The sequence below is a fragment of the Vulpes lagopus genome, chromosome 6, assembly GCF_018345385.1.
Source record: "Vulpes lagopus strain Blue_001 chromosome 6, ASM1834538v1, whole genome shotgun sequence".
Lineage (NCBI taxonomy): Eukaryota > Metazoa > Chordata > Mammalia > Carnivora > Canidae > Vulpes > Vulpes lagopus.
Window position 1 is genome coordinate 13,901,715 of NC_054829.1, and position 25,726 is coordinate 13,927,440.

General features: G+C 46.3%; 1 protein-coding gene across 6 annotated transcripts in view; it reads left to right on the forward strand.

Moving 5' to 3' along the window:
* Window positions 1-23,758, forward strand: part of KCNK10 (potassium two pore domain channel subfamily K member 10) — a 134,313-nt gene extending 110,555 nt beyond the window's left edge. For all 6 annotated transcript variants that reach the window (XM_041757624.1, XM_041757623.1, XM_041757628.1 and 3 more), the window contains exons 5-7: window positions 10,480-10,666; window positions 15,315-15,457; window positions 17,573-23,758. In XM_041757624.1, coding sequence (XP_041613558.1) covers window positions 10,480-10,666; window positions 15,315-15,457; window positions 17,573-18,193 — 951 coding nt within the window. In that variant the 3' untranslated portion in view covers window positions 18,194-23,758. The remainder of the gene's footprint in view (window positions 1-10,479; window positions 10,667-15,314; window positions 15,458-17,572) is intronic.
* The last annotated feature ends 1,968 nt before the right edge of the window (window positions 23,759-25,726 follow it).

Here is a 25,726-nt window from a genome sequence, read left to right on the forward strand (position 1 = left end):
TCCTGGAGTGTCGACTCCTCCTTCTCTCTTCGAGCTTTCCTTCAAGGCCATGGCCATCATCCCTTTCCCAAAAGAAAGACAGACAGATGGCATTGTCAAGGGCATTTGTGCTGTTTCTCAAGGGAGCCATGCAGTGCTGGGGAGCAGGGGCCCTGCTGCCTCTCCCTCTTTCTCCTCCTTACCTTCCTCTCTCTCAGGCTTCCCTCTCCTTTCCCGTCATTACAAAGATGACACAGAGAACCTGGTCATCGTAGAGACTTTGGAAAACAGTGTCCAGAGAAGAAAATGAAGCCGCGTGAAAACCCATCATCCAAAGAGGTCTACCGTTCACATGCTGATAATTAGGCTGCAGAATCTTTTCTCCTGGCATCTTCAGCCCAAATGCTGGCTGCCGCACTGGCACGAGCAGGTCCCACTCCAGCGCCCCTTCCCAAGGTCCTCGGCCCTAGGGTGCTCGCGGACCTGCCACTGATGTCGGCCCATGTCTGTTCTGGCTGCGGCCTGTGTCTTCCCCACTAACTTCTCTGGGCTGCCAGTCTCTGCTCTAGCCAGGATCCTTGTGTAGGCAGCGCTGCTGGTCCCCTCCTGCAGGTGGCTGACCCTTTGCCTCAGCTGGCGGTTGCTGCTGCCCTGCTGGCCCGACCAGGAGTCTGATACTGCTCTCTCTCTGACTCCATCCCAGGAATGGTGGTGGGCCCTACCACACCACAGTTGAAGCTAGCTATAATCTTTTCTTTTCTTTTTCCTTTTCTTTTCTTTTCTTTTCTTTTCTTTTCTTTTCTTTTCTTTTCTTTCCTTTTTTTCTTTTTTCTCTTTTCTTCCTTTTTTTAAGATTTTATTTGCTCATGAGAGACACACAGAGAGAGGCAGAGACACAAGCAGAGGGAGACGCAGACTCCCTGCGGGTAGCCCAATGCAGGACTTGATCCCAGGACCACGGGTTCACGCCCTGAGCCAAAGGTAGATGCTCAAACCACTGAGCCACCCAGATGTCCCACTAGCTGTAATTTCTAACAAGATTTTTCTGAAGACTGAGAAATGTCAGAGAGGATGCCCAGGCAGTCACATCACATCACATTATATTTTGGGCTGGACTTGGAGTTCAGCGTTCTCCACCTCTCATGGGGACCCCTTGGGGCCATGTCCCTGACCTGCCTGCAGAAGGTAAAGTCAGCTAATCCTGACCTCCAGGAGAGGTAGCTGCAGGCAGGCAGCTTAGCTGATTCACGAGAAACTAACTAAAGGATAATTTAAGCAGAAAGAAAAAAATTCTTTTTTTCCTTTGAGGATCTCAGATAGCTACTGAATCTCTGGGATGGATAGAGACCCAGACTTGGGAGGTACCTGGCCAAGAATAATGACCCAGATCATGCCATAAAACTGGTTCTGGATGACGCTACGGCCATTTCTGACTGGCACAGACAGAAGTCGGCCCTGCTGGCCCCAGTGATTCTGGGCCCTACATGCTACTGCTAGAACCACCCTCGTGACTACCCCTGGACATGGGCTATGATACCATCATGGTGGCCACCAGCCCCAGGATGGAACCCACATGGTCCTTGGTGCTTTATAGAACACCTATGGTGTGTCCACTGCTGCCTGCCACCTCACTGCCCCCATGGAGACTTCCATCTAGTGCTGTCCAGTTCTACCTTGATTGGGGGCCAGGTTCTCTCTCCAGCATCCACGTCCCTCAGTCTCTGTTCAGGAGACTTAGGGGGAGACAGGACTCCTGCAAGGTATGCTGGGAATCTAACCCCTTCCTCTCTGCTCCTGGCCCTCCAGACAGCAGGTTCTGCTAATGTACCTGGAAGACCCTAGGAAGAGGCAGTCCCTTCCACCCTTCTTTCCACCATTCAGCCTTCTCTCTGTCCCTGACCCTAGCCCAGTCTTACTCAGGCTGTGGAAGAGAAGAAAGTAGTTCTGCAAGCATGCCTCTGGGAATCTTTGCTCCTCACTTAGGGATTGCCTTTGGGGTACCAGAGAGAGAGAAGAAGAAAACACACAGAAAACCATAGAAGGGATCCTTCAAGACCACATCTGTCACCTGCCTCATGAGTTGTCTGGGTCAGAGTCTGACTTACGTCTCCGTGGTTGGGGGAGCCTGGGCTGCATGCTTGAGTCTTTACACTGGGGAGGCTGGGAAAGTGAGTAGCTGGCATGCCTCCGCTTCTGTACTGTTCTGTTTTGCTCATCGGTGAATTTAGCTCAGTAGGTGCATGATAAATATTTACTGAATGAAAGAGTGGAAAAGTTACAGAATTCAACTCCATTCACAGCTTGGAACATTTTCTGCTAAGGAAATCTGGTCCGATCTGGATGTTTCTATCAAGTTGACTCAATGGAGGGCTTCCCAGTTTAGAATTAGTTTCTGAGTGATTTTCTATCACTCTTTTTTAAACTGTTTCATTCTTCTTTAAACGTCTGTGTTCCCAGTCTAACTAGAAAGTGCAGGCGTATATCTTTCTGACTTCCTTCCATTTGGTTTCTATCTCCAAAACAATTTAGTGCAGGCTTGTCTGGGTAGTCTTCTTATACCTCCAGGAAAATTCTAGGCCCTCATATCACACTGCTTCATTTCTGCTTTCTATACTCCAGGTCTTTTTCTCATATGTGCTCATCCTTCTCATAGACTTTCTTATTTTTTTCTTGCTTCTCATTGCCTCTTTCTTGTCTAGTTGGCACATCTTTCCCCCATATAATTTCTTAGTGCCTATTTCATTATTCTCTCTACTTTTATGAGGGTGAGCATCCTTATGTGCTTTCATCAAAAAGGTGTTTGTCTAGAAAGAAGGGAAGACATAGTATGACTCTTGGGGAGGGGATTGCTTACCACATCCCCAGTAAGACCCAGGGATTTGCACAGGTATTGACTCAGTAGTACCCATGTGCGTTTTTTAGGTATTGACCTAAATTGGGCTGATCTTGGGGGCTTTCTCCAAATATTCTAATAGGCGAGATAAATATTAAGCGTCAGAAAATTCATGCTTCTTTGTCACGAACCTTGGTTCATGGGCATGTAGAAAGGCATTCTGGGCAGCCCACTGGAAGCTCACAAGTGCCTACTCTCTGGGCTACTCATAACTGATAATGGAGGAATAGGGGACTGTGAAGGCTTTCTTCTCTCCCACACTTCCTGGGTACCCTTGAATGCTGGTTCCAGTGAATAGTGACGTGGATTAGAGATGGCCAGGAAGGATGAGGAAGAGTCAAGTTGCCTTGATAATCTGCAGTGAACAGCGTGTCATATGACTGCATTATGACTGTTGCTCCCAGGTCCCTTCCTCAGCCTCAGTCTGTCTTGTCTCTGTGCAAGTTTCCTTTTCCTTTGGATAGCCCCAGCCAGTTGCCTAATTCCTTGTCTCCTTCTAGGACAGGGCCCTTGGTAGGAGGCCTATTGTAATCTCTCTCCTTTCTGCATTTATTACCTGTGTTCATTCTTGGTGTATGTGTGTGGGGGCACAGTCTAAAGAAGGTAACTCACCTTCCAATGGGGAGAACTTGCCCCATGGGATGCAGTCTAACCACTTTCTCCCCTTTATTGTGAAGTAGCTTCATTGAGCTGTTACTAACGTAAAAAAAATCATGGTACCAGTAGAACTGTGGGGAAGAGAATTGAGATGAAGGTGGTCTTTGAAGGAGCCAAATAAATAGCATCTCCTCTCTCCCACCCAAGGTGTGAACTGATTGAGAAGTAAGACAAAGGAGATGATCCACGGAAGCCTATTTTCTCAACGCTGGAGAACATGGCTTCTATCCAGAAAAATGAGTTTCTTAATGACAGTCTCAGAATTAGGAAAGCATGAGGCCGCTTCTGGAAGGCAGCTTGTTCCCGAAAGGAAAGGACAGGAAGAGCAGAATGCTCAGTTCCTGGGTCAGAGTAAGGCTGGAGAGAGGCTGTGTTATGGCAGGGGGAGCCCCCTGCACAAGAAAGGAGCATTGGGGTGGGATCTTGTTTCCCTGGCTACCGTGGATTGGTTGGCCAGTGAACTATGACCTTGAACCTTTGTTAGCCAAGGAAGAAGAATGAGGCAGCTTCAGGTGTCTGCAGCGTTGTTACTGCAGTATTATTAGTATTGTACGCTTCTGTTTATGACGATGGGAGGGCATTTTCTGGTGGAGGAATTGTTCACTGTGCTGCCAAAACCTGGGAAAAATAAATTTAGGATTTGGATAGGAGAGCAGCTCAATGGGGGCATCTATCAGGGTTGCCAGGAGTTATTCTGTTGAGGTGGCTCATCGGGAGGCGTGCTCGTCCTCCTCTCCTTTCCGATGGGCTTGCCTTCCAAACCTCAGCTGAAGAGAAGGACCATTCTTCAGCTGAGGTTACATGTGAGTGTTTTCCTAATTGGTGTCGTTGCCTCTGTGTTGTTCCAATCCCTGGGACACAGTTTCTGAATGCTCAGCTAATAGAGATCCAAATACAGTTGGCACGCTTTGGTATTCCACGTACTAGACCTACGAGAATTTTTCTTTCTTCTCTCCCAGGTGATATTTTTAATCAGTGGGATATCATTGGGGCCTCACTTTACCTTCAGTAGCTAGACCAGGGCCGGACACCATGGACAGCGCCACAAAGACTGCTTTCAGCCAGAGACTCTGAGAGGGTCCTACCCCAGCTCACCCAGTAGGCTTCCTGGGCATGAGGAAGGAACATTTCTCTCTTTAAACTATTGTGTCCCTTGCAACCAGAACAGCCCCTGAACATGTAGAAGGTCCTTAAAAATTATGTGCTGCATGAATTAACTGGTTGCATTTTGAGTACAAACTCTTGTGTTCCGAGTATTATCACCAAATGTTAAAAGCCAGTCAATTTTAGAACGGAAAACTTTCAGAGATCTTAATGAAAGTGTTCCTGGAGAGGAATAGCTGAGAACTTTTGCTATTTGTATATCTTAATTTTTCTCCGTCCCAGGTGTACCTACATTGACATTTCAGTCATAAATGCAACGTAAGTGTATCTACCAAAAAAAAAAAAAAAAAAAAAGCTTTTTCAAAAACTTTGCATGGGGATACCATCAAAAACTGGAACTGGCCAATAATGTTAGATGCTACAGTGTGGCTCAGATAAAACTTTTTTTTGTGTGTGTGAATTCAGCTATTGAGCTGAATATAAACAAAATACATTTGTGTATTTCGCTTTTGAGTAGGACATTTTCCATAGGTTCCATGGAGATTTTGCTGCATGATTCTCACTAATGTGTGTTTACAGTATCTCTGCCATGGAGATTATAGATAAATGGTGTTTACAAGCTCTCATACGTAGTTTATAGAATTGCTGGTGCTACATAGCTATTCACTGTGATGTTGAAACTATTTGTTGGAACTGGACCTTTTAAAAAGAAATCTTTGTGGGAAACATAATAATATCAGAAAATAAAGTCAGTTCTTCTGCGAGACGGTTCCTATTATCTTTCCATTTTGAGAAATTATTCTCAGTTCAATTGTATTACCATGGTGATCTGTTTGCATTTCAACAAAACCAAACCAAACCAGACCACCATAAAGGAGAGCTCTGCGTGTCTAGCTCCTGTCCTAGGATTTTTATTGCGGTATCCTTATTATTAAATAAAATCTCCAATATCCTGGTTAAAAATCACAAGAAAGACACAATTTCCTCAGCCAGACAAACAATCTGGATTGCTAATCTCAGAATTCTAAGAAATCACGTAGAAGTGAAAAGGAGAACAAACATTAGGGAGCAAAAAAGGAAATAAAAAACGAGCCTGCAAATGAATAGAAAAATACTCGTTCTGTAAAATAAGTTTGTGGAAGTAAGCAAACACAGGAAGGGTGTTTTGCTTAATGAGAGTTGTACGTTGTGGCTTAGTCCTCTGAGGTCTGAAACAAGTAAACACTTCCAGAATTGTCGGTGCATACATCCCCCTCTCCAAGGAGAGCTCTGTTTGTGAAGAGCTCTGTTTTGCTCTTTGGAATAATTGCACATATATTCCTGACATCTAAATGAACTCAACAGGAGGTGGGTTTTGAGTCCTTTGAAAATTCCTGCAGTTAGTGCCAATCTGAGGCAGGAAATAAGTTTTGCCTAATGCTGTTTGCATAAGAAGGGAAAAAGAACAGGTCATTTATTCTCATCAACAAAGTGTGCAAACGAGATTTGGACAGATGAGCACAACCATTCTATCACTCCTGCCCAAATATTCTATCCAAGAGATATATATTATATCTCTTCCCAGATAACAGGTTTGTTCACCCAAGAACACATTAGCTCAGTCAGATCTGGGTTCTCACAGAGCTCTGTGCTCTGATGCTCTGCTTACCGGTAAACAAGTGGTGTGATTTTGCTTAGCAACCCCTCCATGGAGAGACAACGCACTTCTGTAAGTGGCAGGGCGGTGGGGAGGTGGGGGAGGGGGGCAAGGAAGGCAAGGTATGTGCCTCTTTACAGCTTGTTCCTGACATCGTAAACATTATCTGCAATTCTTGACAGCCTTGGAAGGATGATGAAGAACTAGGAGGAAATTGAGAGGCAAATAAAAAAGTTTTCGAGACTGTGGGCTAAGACTGTCCAACAGCTCAACCCAGAGCCAACACAGAAGAACCAAGAGAGAATGAGGACATTTTTCTCATTAAAAAAAATGAGGTGATTATATGAGATAACGTATCCAGGAAGGGACAACTAACAGTGACTTCCTGAAGCTAAATGAAGCTTATCTTAAGCCAGACAATGAGGGAACATTCCTCAATAGCTCAGGGCAGCATTAAATCCACGATTGTTCACATCTAAGATTTGGACTTTTTTTTTTTTTTTTAAGATTTTATTTATTCATGAGAGAGAGAGAGAGAGAGGCAGAGGGAGAAGCAGGCCCCATTCAGGAGCCCGATGCGGGACTTGATCCCGGGACTCCAGGATCATGCCCTGGGCCGAAGGCAGGCGCCAAACTGCTGAGCCACCCAGGGATCCCCCTAAGATTTGAACTTTTACATAAAAAATAGTCATTAACAAACCCTGAGCCCTTAGCAGGCAGTGTGTGAAGCTTTTACATGCTTATTTAATCTTCCCAACAATCCTGGGAGGTGGATTCCTGATGTCTGTTTTATAAAGGAAGAAACTGATACCCAGAGAGGTTGAGGAACTTGCTTGAGGTCAGCCAGCCATGTAGCAGTGGGGATGCTATGTGTCTCAGGCAGTCTGTCCTTATACTCCGAGTTCCTAAACACCATTTTACAAGTGGTAGTTTGTGCAGTTGCTGGGCTAATGGGGATGAGAATCCCAAAGGTCACTGGATGGCATGTAACCTAGGTTGTGGTTCCATCTTGAAAAAGTGTTCAGTGAAGGTAACCATTTTTTGGTTTGGTTTTGTTTCTTAATATCTAGAGGGCATCAAAAACATGGGCATCCTTAAACCTTACATCCACACCTCTTCCTTTTATAGCGAAGTATGGGTATACATATTTTCATGCACACACACACACACACACACTCACGAAAGACACTTGACCTCTTAGATCTCTAAAATACCCCCAAAGATTGAATTCTCCAAGCATTCACTGAGCATCACCCTAGCATGCCTGGAAGGAGCAGCCCAGGAACACATGGGTTGGCTTGGACAGTGAGTGGTGATGAAATGTTTACCTTGCTGATAAACTCTCCAACAGATAATGCTTTTAAGACACCATTATTTCACCTTTGTTACATAGGTCTCCACCCCCCAAACCAAATCCTGTCCAGCCATCATCCCTTCTACCCACCTGGGGGAGCCTGGGAATGTCTCCAGCTTCCTACATGTTTACAGCCCTCCTTTGCCAACCTCAGCCTCATTTGGATTGCACTTGTGTTCGCATCCTAATTTATGACTTAACAAGTGTCTCACAAACATTTAATTTCATTATGCGTTTGAGGAGGACAGTTTATGGAGGGGGGGGGGGAAGAATAATGTGCCCCTTGCTGGCAATTAGATTAATTTAATGAGCTTCAGTTGAAATCTCCTTTTGGGCTTTGGATTTTTATACATGCCTATGAACAAAACGAGGCTAGTAAAAAATAAGTTGCTGGATTCTCGGAGGGGCTCAACTGTCCTGACCAAGTCCTGGTAGGATATTCAGGCAGGCTGGAAATTCGTGGAATGGGTAAGACATCCCTGCGGTTCTCAGGTGATTTACCTCGTCATGATACTTTTCACGAAAAAAATAATTGGAATTCTCATTGGCAGTCTCAGCAATATCAGCACATTATCACTTTTTTTTTTTCAGATGGCTTTTCTGAGGAGATGAGGAGGGGACTGTATGAAAGCATGGATCACATAATTTTCCCCATTCTCATTTTATATACTTGAGTGCCCTTTTGGGAGTTAGAGCACATGAAGCTTTTCAGAAAGGAGGATTGTATTTCCTTAGGTTTTTCCTGTGTATTTTTAGGGAATGTGTGTTGACCTCAGAATGGGAGTGTATATATATAGTGCTGAATTAGGTTCATGCAAATAAATGTTCTCCACTATTACTGTCTTTATTCGTTGCACTGAGCCCTCCATTTTGCCGTGTTGACTGTACATGGGACCGAGACCCCAGTCAGGTGGGGCTGAATGCTTCCAAGGCATGAATAGAGCAGCTGCCCGCCTTTCCCCCTTCTTCAGCTCCCTCATCCCTGGAAATTTCCAGTGAACAAGCAGCATTGATGTTTGTCTTACAGTTGAGGAGGAGAGGATGGGCAGGAGGGAACCTTAGTTACCTTTTTGACTGGCATTTCCGTGGTTGATCCAAGTAGTTTACCTTAGAAAACTCTCTCTTGGGACACCTGGGTGGCTCAGTGGTTGAGCATCTGCCTTTGGCTCAGGGCGTGATTCCAGAGTCCCGGGATTGAGTCCCACATCGGGCTTCCTGCATGGAGCCTGCTTCTCCCTCTGCCTATGTCTCTGCCTCTCTCTCTCTCTCTCATGAATAAATAAATAAAATCTAAGAAAAAAAAGAAAGAAAACTCTCTCTTGATCATCTCTGTCCTGGGGAGACGTGGCGGGGATGTCACTGCTTATGTCCAAAGTTCAGGAATTCCTGGACAGATTGCACAGTAACAATTTTCTTTATTTTCACTCTTCCTTTCTAGAAGGGAAGCAGGACAGCCTGTCCTTCATGGGGGTTAGTCTGGTTGATTTTGTTATGGGGGAGGTAGGTGGGGGTGAGGACTCTGGTGACTTTGTGTGAGCTGGAAAATTGTTGAGTAACTTGAAGCTTGGTTCCATCAGTAAGCACTGGACTGGGAGTTAATCACATCAGAGTTTTAATCTTGGCTTTGCTTCTAATTAGCAAAATCATTTTATGCTGGTCCCTCAACCCCTCTTGGCTTCTGTTGGAGTGTATGAATGCTAAGGTCTCTTGCGCTCTGAGGTTCTCTGTCTTCTAATTCACCAGGAGGCAATGAAGAGAAAACCGAGCACATGGTGAGGATTTCCTATATCCAATGCCCCACATGTGGTATATTTTTGCAGAGAGTCAGTCCAGGTGATGTGGAAAGGCCCATTCATGATGGTGTTACATGGTTTTGGTCGGGTGATGGTGGTAGGGCCCCCTGATGACAATTTATGTGTCAGTCCCGGGAGCTTTGAGAAAACCTTAAGGATCATTCAGCTCAGAGACCATGCCGGTGTTGGGTTGCATGCATTCAAGGGCAATGCCAGAGATACTTCTAATCCACATCTGGACTCTTTTGGCACCATTCCTTTGGGTGACATCTAATTTCCAATCTAAGTTGGGGGGGAAGGTGAAGAAGCTTGGATCTGTCTCAAGTGGGTATATGGGTGGCTATGTTTTTCTTGTCATCTGAACATTTTAGTTTGTTTCAGGTCAGCAGTTTTTTCCCCCAACACCTTCCCTTTGGTACAAGGGAAACTAAGTGCCAAGTCCATCCTTGCCACTGGAAAAAGCTCCAAACCGGCGCCCTCCTAGAGGAGGGTCAATAATATGACATGAGGAATGGCAGCAAGCCCTCCTTGGGGGAATAATTACATTTGTACTAGTGAGGAAGTTAGAATCAGCATTTGGGCTGCAGTCATGGAACCATGAAAAGGACATTCAAGGCATGACCTATGCAGGGTTTCTTTCTTTCTTTTTTAAAAAAGATTTTATTTTATAGAGAAAGAGAGCATGAGCCAGGGGGAGAGACAGAGGGAGAAGCAGACTCCCTGCTGAGCAGGGAGCTGACACAGAGCTCGATCCTAGGACCCTGAGATCATGACTTGAGCCAAAGGCAGATGCTCAACTGACTGAGCCACCCAAGAGCCCTCTAAGCAGGATTTCATAACCTGGAGTACATGAACAGGCTTCATTGGGTCTATGAGCCACCTGGAACATCTGGAAACTTCTGTATGTGCATTTTTGTAGGAGAATCATCAGATTCTCCCAAAGCTTCCTGTGACTGGCAAAAGGTGAAAAGCCACTGACGTAATACATTCTTCTTGTGCCTCTGTCTTCTGAATCCAGGGTGATGAAGCTGACTTGCCTATCTTTCTCCTTTGCTGTTCCCAGAAAAAGCAAGTGAGCCAGACCAAGATCCGGGTCATCTCAACCATCCTGTTCATCTTGGCCGGCTGTATTGTATTTGTGACGATCCCCGCTGTCATTTTCAAATATATTGAGGGGTGGACCGCCTTGGAGTCCATTTACTTTGTGGTAGTCACTCTCACCACGGTGGGCTTTGGTGATTTTGTGGCAGGTAAGCACCCTGGGCATCCCAGTCACCAGGGCCCCAGTGGGGAACATGTTCTGCTGGTAATGCTTTTCAAAACCATGAGAAACCATGTTGTGGGAGAAGCAAATGAAAATGGCTCAGTGTCACTGCTGCTGTGCACGGACTCATTTCAAGACCATGGTCCCACATAATGTAAAAAGCAGCAGATTCAGCTATGAAATGAAAGCCAGCCTCTTCCTCCCCAGGATGCTCATTGCCCTTATCATCATATGAATTATCCATGAGTGAAATGAATTTCTCATTGAATGTTGGACTTCTGATTTGCATTGACTCCTTGAATCAATTGATAAAGGCTATATTAGCAAGTGGCAAGTATGAAACTCTGGAGAGATTAGCATAGAGCATGGCCTGCAGTGACCTGTGGGTTAGGGTTCCTGAGGCTCTCCAGGGGAGGGCTGTGGTCCCTGCAAAAGTTACCCCGGGTGCGCCCCGACACAAGACTGAGGACTCAGCTGACTACTGGGAGCTGAGAACTATACCAAGGGAGTACAATATTATAACAGATTCTGCATGGGTGTCTATAGAAGCTATAATCTTCACTGTGAAAATAAATACCAGTGAACTATGTTTATAGAAGCAAAGGAAAACCACCATTCATCTCATCTAGGGAGAGGGAGCTTGAATGAAATGAGATCTGGCTTTTTACCTGTATGGCTTTCCCAGAGTGTGGTGGGAAGGCTGGAAGAGAAGAATACCATCCTTCTCTTTCCTGAGAGATAGTTCTAGGGGGCCAGACAGTTGATCGTTTTCTACTCCGAGAAGTGAACGCTTTGATAAAAACTCTGTCCTAAGCTTGAAATCTTTGGGTGATATATTTGCGTGCACATACAAGTTCTTGACCACCTGGTTAAGCAGCAGCCTGGACATTTGCAGGCTGAGCTCGCAGGCTGACCGTCCTTTATTTGGCCCACAATGTTGGCAGCGCCTTGGTTTCTTCATGGAGTATGGTGCTCACAAGGTGGGCAGGGATCTGGAAATCTGGAAAATAGGACATTCTGGAGGGGATAGTAAAGGGTCTTCAAAAGGTGCATGGGTGCCTCCACATTCATTCTGATGATGCTAACCATCAGGGTGGTCTCCCAGCTGTCCCAACTGAGCAGATGGAAGACTGAAGTCCAGTTTGTAAAAAGAGCAGTTTTTATTTTTTTTCCTTCTTTTTAAAAAATTACCTAAGGACTAAGCACTGCAAAGTCAAAGCGATTAAAAAAGCAGGGGTTTCTGGGACCCCAGGCCAGTCTTTCCTTATACACAGTGCTCAGCCAACTCAGATGGCACCAGGAGTCACCTGGTAGCATCTGGTGATAGGCCTAAAGCTTTGGAGGGAGACCACAGAGAGAACTCTTGGGACTATTTCACAAACTTTTTCAAGTTCTCCTGGAGCATAGTTTGCACTGGGTTGTGCTTCAGAGTGCTGTGCGTCAGCCCTGGGCTCTCAGCTGGACTGTTAGAGGACACTTAGGACAAGCCCTTCTCTCTAAACACCTGCTTGACTCAGTCTGTTAATGTGGGGCACAAATTGAGGAACCTTGGAATAGAAAATTTAAAAATGTATTTAATGATCACTAAAGAGTTTAAAATTTTTTAAAAGATTTTATTTATTTATTCATGAGAGACACATACAGAGAAAGAGGCAGAGACACAGGTAGAGGGAGAAGCAGGCTCCATGCATGGAGCCCGATGTGAGACTTGATCCTGGGTCTCCAGGATCACGCCCTGGGCCGAAGGCAGACGCTCAACCGCCGAGCCACCCAGACATCCCAAGAGTTTAAATTTTTAATTGGAATTCATGTTATTTGTTTACATATCATCATACAAAGTAAGAAGATGCAGGGAAGCTTGTCACTAAAAAAACGCCATTTGACAGTACCATAATTGAATATTTTAAATTTTAATGTTACACATTGCAATGTTATCTTATAAAACAAAAACTGTTATAGTCTATTCCAATTAGAGTCAGTGTATTAAATATCTACTGTCTGCTTTTGTTAATGTTTTTGAATCCAGGCCTTCATGTTAATTGAAAAGTCAATATGAATCTGTAAAATAATATGAATTACATTTTATAATACAGCATTGATTGAAGGACCAAAAAATAAAAAAAAAAATAAAAGGAGCCCCAGATTTAATGCACATGGAAGTTCTCTGTTGGCCTTTGCGTTGGGACTTCATTTAGAGCTTTATTAAAAATGTCAGAAAAGGTAGCATTGGTTTATTTAGATCTTAAATGAATATGGTTGGCCAACCTAAAATGATTTTGCATTTGGTGCTTCTAAATGAAAAAGTTAAAGGTAACCCGGGAAAGAACACGTGTGATTTATTTAAGCTTGTGATGCATAAATGCATGGGAAGTGGGTCCCTGCTCTTCATTGTGGATGAGAGAGAAGAAAGGACATCCGTGTTCTTTACCTTTTAGTCTATGGGGACCTCCCTTGTCAGGGAGCACTGCCCAGTTGGTGCACTGGTCCTCCCTGGGTGGTGGTGGTGGGGTGTCAAGGAGAAAATGAGAGGGGACACTGGTGCTTCAAGGGCTACTGCCAATGATTTTAATTGATTATTTCTCCCTATTACCCACCATGGATTGAGAGCACGTAGTACATACTGGCACTTGACCTTATCTTTACTTACCTAGCAAGGGTATGACCTCCACAGTCATAGGCCTGGCACCGTTTTAAGGCCCTTATTTTCCACCGACTGCAGAGCCTTATTTCATTTGTCCTGAGGTCTCCATGGACAGGTGTCTTTTATAATTCACGGTGCTGACTGCAATTAGACCAGACCCCTTTGAAGCTCGGGTTTCCAGGGCTTACACAGATTGGTCTCAAGAACGCATGCCTTAAAGTTTGTCACAACCTCTAGGGCAATGCTCTAAGAGCAATAGGGAAGGATACCCCGATTGTTAACAAAGGTACATTAACAAGAGTCCATGGTTGCTGCGATGGAACATTGGCATCAACCCTTCTAGAAATATAATTGGAACGCTGATCACTGTACAGGATTAAGTCCTGGTTGATTTTGTGGCCGACTCACGTTAGGACAGCCTTAACAACATCACAGCATTTTGATATCCTTGAGATCACACACAGAACTCTGAATTCCAGACAAGCGTAGGGAAAGAGGCCAAAGGGTGTTTTTTTGCGTTGTTCGCTCGCGCCCCCTAGTGACAAGCTTCTTTGGGTGGTGGTGACTGGCTAAGGTAAATCTTTCCTCTTGGCCCCAAGGGGGAAAGCTCACCGTTCTCTGTCTGGCTCGGTGGAGAGACAGAGTGAACCTCAAAAACCACTTACTGTTGCAGGAACTCCGGTAGGATCCTCGAGGAGGCTTCGGGGGGGAGGGGGGGGAGAGTTACCTAAAAGGAAAAATAACAAAGGCAGCTAAACAAGACCCAAGGGGCTGGCCACACAGCCCATTAGCAATGTCTGGCATTCTAATTTTAAGAAAGTGGCAGTGGCCTGGAGACCTTGTGGGCGGCCCTGGTCCTGCTGAGCATAGGGTTGGTCTCACCGAGAGGAGCCACAGGCCACAGTGCCTGCCCAGCTGCCTTTGGGAGGCATTACCGATCCCATAAGAGCTCAGTGTGGATTCAGTGGTGCTAGATGAGGGTTCAACCACGACCCAGTGGGAAAGACTAGTAATCACTCATCACGTAGTCCCGTGATGACCCATACGTTGCTAATGCCGGTTGTCTTAGAAATGACTGCGCACCTGCCTCACTGGGCAGTAGGGTCTTACACAGTGAGAGCCAGGCTGACAGCAGTTACGTCCTCACATCCTTAGGAGAGGGGGCCGGGCTGGGAACCTGTCTTGTATGACTAACTTTGGCAGCGCCCGTAGGAGGGCTAGAAGAAATAGGCTAATTATTTGCAGTAAATGTTTTTTTCAGTGGAATGGCCGGTCAATGCAATCGGGCAGCTGGCCAATTTGGTTTGATGGATTTCTACTGTAATCCCTACATATAAAGGGATTGGACTAGCTGGCCTTTTAGTTCTGGCACGGCGATTCTAATTACTCAGTCTAATTGACCTTTTGGATTAGCATCATGTAAATACCATCCCTCAGTTAACGGTAAATCACTACTGCTAGGTTCAAAGGCTCAAGAATGCCATTAGGTCTAATTTTACTTTCACACATCCACTCTGCTCCTAAACAATGCATGTATTGAGGAGGAAATGGTTCCAAGAATTCCAAGCCACTGGGGAGTATCGATCTCTCATTTTTATTACATTTAAAGAAATTTAAGAAGACAGTTGGTGGCTGGGCCTCCTCCCTTGTCCTCTAGCTCATCATTCATTGTTAAGCCTGGGTTGAGAAGAGGTGGACCAAGTCAGCCACTGACACTTTTTTGTTATGGGTCTTTGGTTCGTGGGCATTGTTCTGGGCATTATGGTGCGTGACCTAGAATCCAAGAAGTTAAGCCACAAGTCAGGCTCCTTTAGGGGAGGAACACATCTTTTCCTTGCCCTTCCTTCCCTGTCATGCCCTCGTATACAGCAGGCCTAACAGAGGAGTGTCAGGTGGTGATGGGATGACATCTCTGCTACGTGGACCAGAATATGTTTGTTCTGCAAAGACCATATGCTAGACCCTGGTTGAAGTAACGTTTGGTTGTTTTCAGGGGGAAACGCTGGCATCAATTACCGGGAGTGGTATAAGCCCCTAGTGTGGTTTTGGATCCTTGTTGGCCTTGCCTACTTTGCAGCTGTCCTCAGTATGATCGGAGATTGGCTACGGGTTCTGTCCAAAAAGACAAAAGAAGAGGTAGGACCCCTTCCAAATTCTATAAATGTTTCTGAGATCAGATGAACTCATGTCAAGAACTGCCTATCTCTATTCCGTGGGCTGGAGGGTTTCATATTACATGGAGGCCCCCTACAGCTTTCTCTTTTTGAATCATTACCTAAAAGCCAAGTTCAGTGGGAAAGTGGTTATTTCTGGATCCTTTTCGGCAGGTGAGAACATCTGGTGACTCATCAGCCCACAGATCCTGGAAGGACTAGTAAACAACGACTTTTAATTTTTATTTTTAGGAGAGAGAGAGAGAGCGTTAGTGGTGGAGCCAGGGGGTGGGGTGGGGGTGGGCGTGCAGAGGGAGAGGGAGAGAAGGAATATCAAGCTGACTCTCTGATGAGTACAGAGCCCCACGTGGGGCTGGATCCCAGGACCCTGAGATCATGACCTGAGCTGAAACCAAGAGTTGGATGCTTAAGTGACTGAGCCACCCAGGTGCCCCAGAATGACTTATTTTTAAGGAATGAAATTAAAAGGGGGAAAAAATAGCAATAGTCAGAAGAGGTAGACTCTAGTTGAGGGAGGTATGCAGATACGTGGGAAAGACTTAGAAAGTTTACAAAAAGCTTAGGAAAGATGGGCCTGTCCATCGGGTCTTGGGGTCTGTATGGGAATGCAGTACGATATTAGGACTCCTCGATTTTCTGAGACCCAAGTCCTCCACCAGCTGTGAGGAAGCAAACACAAGGGGTCCCTTTTCACCTTTATCACCCCCCCAGTTGTCAGATCTATAGAAACAAATCTACCCCTGTGTGTGGGGGCAGGCAGTCTTTACTCCTTCCTATAAACATGCATGAAAATCTACACAAAAGCAAGAAAAGGAAGAGAGAAGAGGGGAAGGTAGATTTTGTGATTTAAAAAAAAAAGTCCATGTAGTTCTTCTAGGAAGAGAGGAAAAGAACTGAAAAGGAGGACAAGAGAAACAGCAGTGAGCGCTAACAAGTGGAAGAGAGATAAAAACCCCAAAGAAATAAAAAGAGGGACAGCCTCCTGAAGGACAACTGTTCACTTGCCCAAAGACAGACATTCTGTAGAAAGGGCCCCAGGACAAAGTTGCTGAATGGGAAAATTTCCCGTATGGTTTCCAGGCCCAAATGTTAATTTTCCGGCTTGTGGAAACACTGGCAATGCAATCCTGTCAGTGTACTCCCCAGGCTGATGCCCCACGTGGCTAACTGACCTGCTCTAGTGAAAGGGAAAGTAGCCACGTAAATATCCACTTTCCTCAATGCAAAAATGCAAACTTGTGGGTTCCTCATCTGCGTAGAAAAGCCGGGGACTAGGGCTATTTGCACTGCTGAATGAGAGCCAAGAAATTTGGTATCCCTCCTCATGCATTCCGAGGAAGAATGTTCTGTGGGCTTTCACAGAACCCGACTAGGGAAGTTTGATTACCAGGAGCCCTGGAGGGTGTTCCTAAAGCAGGGTAAGCCGGATAGCACTTGACCATGGTGCGGCCCAGATACAGGGTGAGCAACACTCCCAGTGTGGCCGGGACTGCAGGGCTGCCTAGGACTCAGGGCATTCTGTTTCACCACTGGGACAGTCCCAGTCCCACTGGCACAGGTTGGTCACCCTGCCCAGACAGCAGCATTGGAGGCACAGAGAGGGGCCAAGGTGCCTGGAGGGGGTGGGGGGGGCATGTCTCTGCCTCCCTAACACTGAGAACTCTGTGAGCTAGACGGGATCACTTCCAGTTAGGTGGCAGGAATGAGGCCATACCACCAGAAAGGGGGTGGGTGCATGATGGGAACCCAAGCCGGTCCAACTCCAGAGAGTGGCCTCTCCATCCCGCACAATGCCCTCCTCCTCCCGTCGGGTCACCGCCCCTGCACCTTGGGCTCCTGGCGGCTTCTCTAGCACCTGTGCTCCCTGAGTCACCTGAGCCGGGTGCCCAATCGAGATAGGTGTTTAGGGCACAGGTAGCTCGTGCTCCCCCAGCTCCTGGCCTCCCTGGAGCCAGCCTCCCCCTCCCCTCCAGGGACACCCAAGGGCTGTGGGCGCTGGGGTGGGGTAGGTTGGGGGGGTCCCCTGAAGCGGAGACAACGTTCTCAGTGTGTTGTTGCCCTTCTGTCCCCCGGCCAGGTGGGCGAAATCAAGGCCCATGCGGCCGAGTGGAAGGCCAACGTGACGGCCGAGTTCCGGGAGACGCGGCGGCGGCTCAGCGTGGAGATCCACGACAAGCTGCAGCGGGCGGCCACCATCCGCAGCATGGAGCGCCGCCGCCTGGGCCTGGACCAGAGGGCCCACTCGCTGGACATGCTGTCGCCGGAGAAGCGCTCCGTCTTCGCCGCCCTGGACACAGGCCGCTTCAAGGCCTCGTCCCAGGAGAGCATCAACAACCGGCCCAACAACCTGCGCCTGAAGGGCTCGGAGCAGCTGAACAAGCACGGGCAGGGGGCCTCCGAGGACAACATCATCAACAAGTTCGGGTCCACCTCCAGGCTCACCAAGAGGAAAAACAAGGACATCAAAAAGACCTTGCCCGAGGACGTTCACAAAATCTACAAGACCTTCCGGAACTACTCCCTGGACGAGGAGAAGAAGGAGGAGGAGACAGAGAAGATGTGCAACTCGGACCACTCGAGCACCGCCGCGCTGACCGAGTGCATCCAGCAGCAGGCCGGGGTGGAGAACGGATCGGTCCCCACGGACACCAAAGACAGGGCACTCGAGAACAACGCATTACTTGAAGACAGAAACTAAATGCCGAGGACCTTGGACCCGACCAAGCGTTGTGGTTGGTTTGTTTTGTTTTTTTTTTTTTATATTCACCCTGAGACACGTGCCTTAAACAGACTTCTCGATAGTCCGAAATTACATAGCATTGAAGAATATATTTCACTGTGCCATAAACGACTTGAGAAAGATTGCTCTGCCAAAAGGAATCCAAGGACAAGGGCCACACTTCCGACAGTGGCCGCAGGACACCCAGGGAGTGTTGGCACACGCAGGAGGTCGTGGCCACCGAGTGAAGGGCAGGTGCGGGTCGGGGCCGCGCCCCCCTGTGCAGTGCCGCGCCGGCCCCGGCATGTAGAAAGGGCAGCTATTCCTTAGACCAGCCTTCTGAAAGGAGCAGGTGTGTCTTCTACATGGAGCCTCGTTCCCCGAAACTACCGTTAGAGATATGTGCACACACAGAAGAGGGGTGGTGGGGGGGGTCTGAACAAGTACCTGTGATGAGGCTGAGAGCCGACCTTGTGGTAGGTCGCTCTGAGCTGGAATTTTGATAGCGAACCACTCAGCGCGTACCCAGTCTTTCTAAGCTCCAAGTGAATGTCCGTGGGACCCGCGAGCACGTGGAATTTGTGGGAAACAGATCAGAGCACACGTATTAAAAGGTGCAATTGCTTTCCTCATTACAAAAGAGAGAGAAAAAAAATCACAAATGCATCACACTGTGGATATCACCTTAACCAATGACAGAAGCCTAATGAATTTCATCTGTCAGCGAACGACAAATGAACTTGCAAGCATTGGCGAAAACTCAACCTCATTCGCTGCATGGTTACAGGCAAAAAAAAAAAAAATCATGCATTTTCCTCAGTGGGTGCAGTGGTGAAAATAAACTGGTTTTGAAATGTCCATGTTCATTTTCCTAGTGGAACTCTGGTTATAGGTTGTTTTGATAAGAGGGGGAAAAAATACCAAAACGATTGCCTTGCATGATGCCAGTGGCTTACTGTTCTGTCTAGCTGATCCTAAATTTTTATAAAAATAGACATCCTGCATGTCTGAGACATACCAAGGAGGACCATGGCATCATTCCATCTCAGGGCTTTTTGTCCCTTTGGGTGTCTTAAAGGTAGACGTAGTGGCGAGGTCCCATCTTGCTATCTCCAAACAAAAGAAAGAATCCCCCAACCAACTCTTTCTTGTACAAGAAAATTGAATTGTTTTCATTGCTTGCAGCTTAAGTGCCATTAATGCCATTTAAAAACTAATGCTTAAAAGAAGTATTTACAACATTCCACTTTTATGTTTGGGTGTTCCTTATTTGGAAAGCATCACTTCTTTTCCTTGCTATTTTGTCTTGCACCTGCTACTCACTAACGGAACACCTGTGTGATGGTTCCACAGGCCAACAGTGGCAACACGATTGTTCCATGAGGGTTCGGGTGGTCAGTGAAGGAAAGTGGGGGAGTGGCCAGTCATCAGTTTGGAGAAGAAGATTTTCAATAGATTTTTTTTTTTTTAATCAGAAAGGGCAAAATATGTGTGGGGCTCACCATCCTCTGTGCGCCTCAGCCCGTTGCATAATTGACTGGCTATTTGTGGTCCCGATGCAGCCGTTTGGACCACATGCTCCTTAAGCATTTGGACCTGGCAACCCCAAACCCCAGGAAGTTGCTGGTTATGGGCCTCCCAGGCTCAGCGCCACCTTTTGGGGATTCACATGGCTAACACGCACAGAGTGGACTTATCAAGAGATCACAGAACTAGCAGAGACTTCCCGAAATCATCTGATGCTTTCTGACTTCTGGGGAAAATCATACCTACCACATCCTTCACCACTGGTACCAGGGCAGACCTCTTTCTGCCCATTTCCCAAAAATGCAGTTCTCCCTTGCCTGGAGCACATGCAGCTCCACCTTCCCCTACCCCTACCCCAAAATTTTAAGCTCTAGCTAAAGTTCTGGCATTGCTTTTGGGAAGGAGCCAAATAAGAATCAACTTTCATGAGGCCCTTCCTGTCAGTGGTCCATTTGGGCTCATGCCTCCCCGGGGCTGGGGCTGGTGCTCACTGGCAACATCCTGTGTCCACGTATGAACAGACATGGAAATGACGTTAATGCAGGTGTGGGCACTGGCTCTTACTGTGAGGGTCTTTCCAGCCTGACAAAATGTGTTTTACTTGGTAGAGATCTGGAACTTCATTCTTCTGACAAGTTAAACTACCCATTGATTAAACTACCCATTGATCTCATTCATTTGCGTTTCCACCCTGTAGTCTTCGTGACCTTCTTTATAGTAGTGTGTGAAAATCCCAGACCCTACAGAGGACTCTGGCAAAGAGGCTTCCCTGTCATTTATCCAATGGTTTCCACGGCCCAGGCACTGGATCAGGCACTTTATGGGCATTAGCTCACTGAAACCTCATAGCAACGCTCTACGGGAAGTGTTTGCAAACCCATTATATACAGATGAGGATGTGGAGGCTCAGGGAAGTGGAGTAACCTACCCAATGGCACACAGCAAGAAGGTGGTAGGGGTGGTATTCAAAGGCCGTCTGACCAAAGTCTGCTTTTGACTTTGCTCTAGTGTCCATGTCATGCACTCTTGTGAATGTGTGTGTGTGTGTGTGTGTGTGTTTGTGTGCATTGTGTGTTTTTCTAGTTTCACGGACACGGCATACAGAGGCGGGGAGAAGATCTCTATGGCCAGGAGGGTACGACGAGGTCTCTGTGTAAACGTGACCTACAGTGTTGCCCTTCCAGATGCTTATGCATTATTTTTGGTTTGGGTTTCGAGAATGCTGTGTGTGGCACACTTTCTGTATTGTTAAAAATGCCCTTTGAAAGCACTCTTTTGCACTTTACTTGCTTACCTTGCAGGAACTCCGTATACAGCAGGAATAAAACAATTCAAAACACTAAGCTGCACATTCTACCAGATGGAACAGCTGTTGGTGTGTGCATAGACGCTTCCCCAAATGAGGCGAATCACAGTAATACGGACGGATCAAAAGTAGCCCTTGGCGGAGAGTGGGAAAATATCCAATATAACCTGTTCCCTGAGTACAGAGGGGGCCAAAGCCCTGAGGAATAGAATCAAAGAAGAGCCCTCCCTCTGTGGAGCTTGATCCACTAGTTATGTGGGCAGTATTGGACAAGCTATAACATACTCTCCAAGGGAGAAGCTGAGAGGGAGTAAGAGCTTAGTGTGTACGAGCTAAGATTTGGGGGGAGGCCAGTTGTTATGAAGTTGCTTGAATGAGTTACCCTTTTAAGATGTGGCAATTAGTATGCAGCAAAGCTTCTACAAATTCTAAACACATCAGCACAGCCCTGCCCTGCCCTTCTGACCTGTGCTCCCTACCCTGCCATAAACTTGGAATAAATGCCTTGATTTTGCACATGGGAAGAGCACATGTTCTGTATCTTCAGTGGGCGGTGTCTTTTGCTTCACCTGGTAATTGGATACTGATCCTTCCTTCTGTAATAGATCTGGAGGGTTACTGCTGACGGCCGGGGGGACAGTTTGGGAGACTATAGCTCCATACCCAGTCCTAACCCAACAGTGAACTCTAGGAACTTAATCACTTTTGGGGTAGGGCCCTAATGGGTGTGCAGGTCGGAGTGTCCCTGGCCTGCAGGTGAGGCGACTGGGACTATTTGTCTGGGCTCCCCTGTCCCAGCCTGTGATCGTGGGTACCTCGGATCTTGCGCTTCTCTGTTACCTCATCAGTGCATTGAGGGCTTTGAACACAGGTAATCATCAAGGCTCCTTTGAGTTCTGCGGTTCTCTGACCAAACATCCCCTGGCCTCTGAGTTCGTTATATTTATGAAGAACCGTAGTAGCTGGTTTTGTGAATACCGACTAATGGGCTCCCCTCATTTTAGGCTAAGAGGAGAGCTTAGTCTCCTGCCCTTTGGGATTTGTTTTCTGGGTAATTGATGGAGACCCAGTTGTGTTTGGGACCCTGGTGTCCAAATTAGAATGGTGCCCTGTGTAGGCTCACTCTATCCTCTCATAGCACACGGTCACCCGGAGGGCTCAGGCTACATGAGCATTTTTTGCATGGTGTTAAGACTATTTAAAGAATTTTAAGCTCTTCTCTATTTGCAGTCAGTTGTAGTAAAGGTTCCCTTTGATTACTTCATGAATTCAAATACTATAGACAGATCTCTCTTTCTCTGTCTCTCTTATACACACGCACACACACACACACACACACACACTGGAAATAAGAGGCTTTGGGTTCTATGGGGACCATTTGATGTCGAAAGTCCTATCGTGCTAGACATTAGCAAACTACCCCTTTGCCCCCTTCTGAGAGGACATCATTTCCTGGCTGAATCAATGCTGCTCATCTATTTGTGTGCTTGGTTTTGGGGATTACTGAGAATGCGGCCACAATTTGAGTGGGACAGATTTATTTAGACTCATTGGATTGGGTAATGAGTAATTGGGAATGTAGACCATCCCATGTATACTGCAGTTTCCAAACCATAGGAAAGACATAGGAAAACAGACAAATGTGCAGAGACTCTCGAAAAAATGAGGAACCCCCCCCCCCCAATATTGCATTTCCTGTCTCTGCTTTCTGCATCCCACTAATGTTACAAGTGGAAGTTTATGATTTCTGTTATGGTGCAACTGTGTGCAAGGACAGTGGCTGTGTCAGCGGAGGGAGCTTTCACTGGCATAGTATAAGAGCTAGTTAGCAATGGCCTTAAAAAATAAAAGTGGGAACTCTCAGAAACAAAGGTGACTTGAGTTTGGCATTATAGATGCTGATAATTCTGCATATGGAAACTTTGGAATGAATAACATGTTGATTACATGGCTATAAATACAGCTCTGCACCCTGTCCTTGTACCATAAACCAGCAGCGTTGTACTTCACCAACTTGTCCACCATCCCTGTAAACCTCAGTCCTCCCATGGCAGTCCCTAGGTCACATGACATCAGTGCAGTGGCAAAGAGGAGAAATAAGAAGTATCTCTGGTTTTACTGAAAGTGATGATCATTTTCACAGGTGCCTAAGAGATTTGAAATCTACCTTCTGTTCCCAGTTCTTAAGTGAAAAATCTCAAATCGTTCCCTGTGCATTAAAAAAAAAAAAATCCTTGAGAGGACTCACTCTGTAGATACAGCAGACCAATGTTACAGAAGGTGATTGGAAAACCTCTCCTTTGCCATCAGGGCGCCGAGCTTGAAGGGAGAAGGTGCAATGGTGCCTAGAAACGATATGCAAACCAACCCACATGCCAGCCTCCAGCCTCTTCCCCGTCCCAGACTCCAGACTCCCAGGCAGGGGCCCCAGTGATGACGATAAACTCACGTGTGGAGGTGTTTTACCTGTTTTTCTCTCTGTAGGATTTCATGGTGCTTTAAAAAAAAAAAGGCATTTTACAGAAAATAATGTGGGGTGGGGGGGGGAGGAGGGAATTTCGTAATGTTCTTAGGAAAAGTATAAGAGCAAATTTGCTTGTAACGTTTCAATGAGCTCTGCTGCTATTGTCTTTATTTGATGATGATGATGATGTAACTTTTTTTTTTCAATGATGCAGAAAATTGCAACAAAGACCTTCTGGAAGATCTGATCCAATGTCTCTCCTGTTTTCCTTTCTTTTGTGGGGCCAAGCATGGTTCACAGTGGCTTGGGTGGTGGGTACGCTCAGGTCTCCTGGCTGAGCACACCCACTTACATGCAGGCATCAGCACCAGACTAGAGCCTAAGCAAACCCATTGTCTTGCAGGTTGAGGAGCCCACCCTGGGTTTGAAGCAGGTTATAAACTCCTCAGGGCAGGAATTAGCCTTTTTCATCTCCATTTCCAGCACCAAGTGCTGTGCTTGATATAATAGAGACACTCAAATTATTGGTGGAGTAATTTTAATACCATATTGATAGCACATTTTCATCCTCTGAGGCAGATTTAATCTTTTCATGACTTGGAAGTCATTTGGAGCCAAGGCTGGTTAAATAAGCAAATTTATACCACTCCTAAAGTATAGTCTTGGTCAAAACCCAGTTTACCTATGAAGTAATGAGTTTGATCTGTATTTTACAAAGAACTCCAAAATTTACAGTGATCGTCACTGAAATAACTAGACTGTAAGGGTGACTACTCTGAAGGATAGCTCTCAGTCAGATATTTGGTGATGGAATTTTTTTTTTAAAGATTTTATTTATTCATGATAGACACACAGAGAGAGACAGAGAGAGAGAGAGAGAGAGAGAGAGAGAGACACAGGCAGAGGGAGAAGCAGGCTCCATGCAGGGAGCCCGACGTGGGACTCGATCCCCGGACTCTAGGATCACGCCCTGGGCCAAAGGCAGGCGCTGAACTGCTGAGCCACCCAGGGATATCTGCAATTTTTGTTTTAAAACCAATCTTATTACTATAGATATAGCTTGACTCTCTGTGAATCTAGGAAATAAGGGCCTGTGCTTTGTGAGGATGTCAAATATATGGCAAATGTGCCACCACTTCTAACTCTTGTACCCAAGGCAGCTCTCTTAATCCAGAGTCACTTCCCTATTAACCCACGTACATTCTTAGAATCTTTTTTTAAATTTATTTATCAGAGAGAGAGAGAGAGAGAGAGAGAGAGAGAGAGAGAGAGGCAGAGACACAGGCAGAGTTGGAGAAGCAGGCTCCATACAGGGAGCCCGACATGGGACTCGATCCTGGATCTCCAGGACCACAACCCAGGCCAAAAGTGGCGCTAAACCGCTGAGCCACCGGGGCTACCCCCTCTTAGAATCTATTTTAAGACTATACTCAAGGTTAGTAGCTTTCAAAATATTGGTCCAGTGACCCTTGTAGGTCCTCAAGATTCTTTCATGGGATCATGAGGTCAGAACTATTTCCAGAACAATGCTAAGACATTATCTGCCTTTTAAACTCGTTCCTTTATGAAGGCATAGCATTTAGAACTGAGTAGCATTAGTTACTGAGAGGACAGGGGCAAGGTAATATGATACCTTTTGTTGAACATTAAAGAATTTTCCAAAATTCTTGTAAATGGACATGTGTTTCCTTGAGAAGCCCAAAGTACCCAGATACAATATTTCTCTGGTCCTGCCCAGCTGTTTTGCGGGGATCCAGCCCCTCAAATTCCTCTCCAGTTAGCCCTAAGAATCCCAGAGGCATCTCACAGGTGCTCAATTTCATGGCCACCATGCTGTGGGAATCGGTTTTCTGGAAGCCTCTCTGCCCCTCCAGGACTGGAATTGATGGCTTTCCAATGATTTCCCTGGTGACAGCTGTTACTCCATTGTTGCAATTGTCCATCTTCCCTGTATCCAGAGATCCTAGAGGGACATCTTGTTCCCTCGTTGTTTTCATGGGCCTGGCATACTGCACAGAACATGGTAGAAGCTCAAAAGACATTTGTTGGATAAACAGCCAACCAAAACCATCGTGTTGAGTAAGGAGCCTCTGTGGACTGTAGGAACAGAGGAAGAGAGCCCAAATGTGGAGTGAGCTTGAGGGAAGGTTGGGCGGATTCAGTGTGAGAGGGAAGCCTAGGGCACAGGGTAGCAGTCCAGACAAATGGAAAGTAT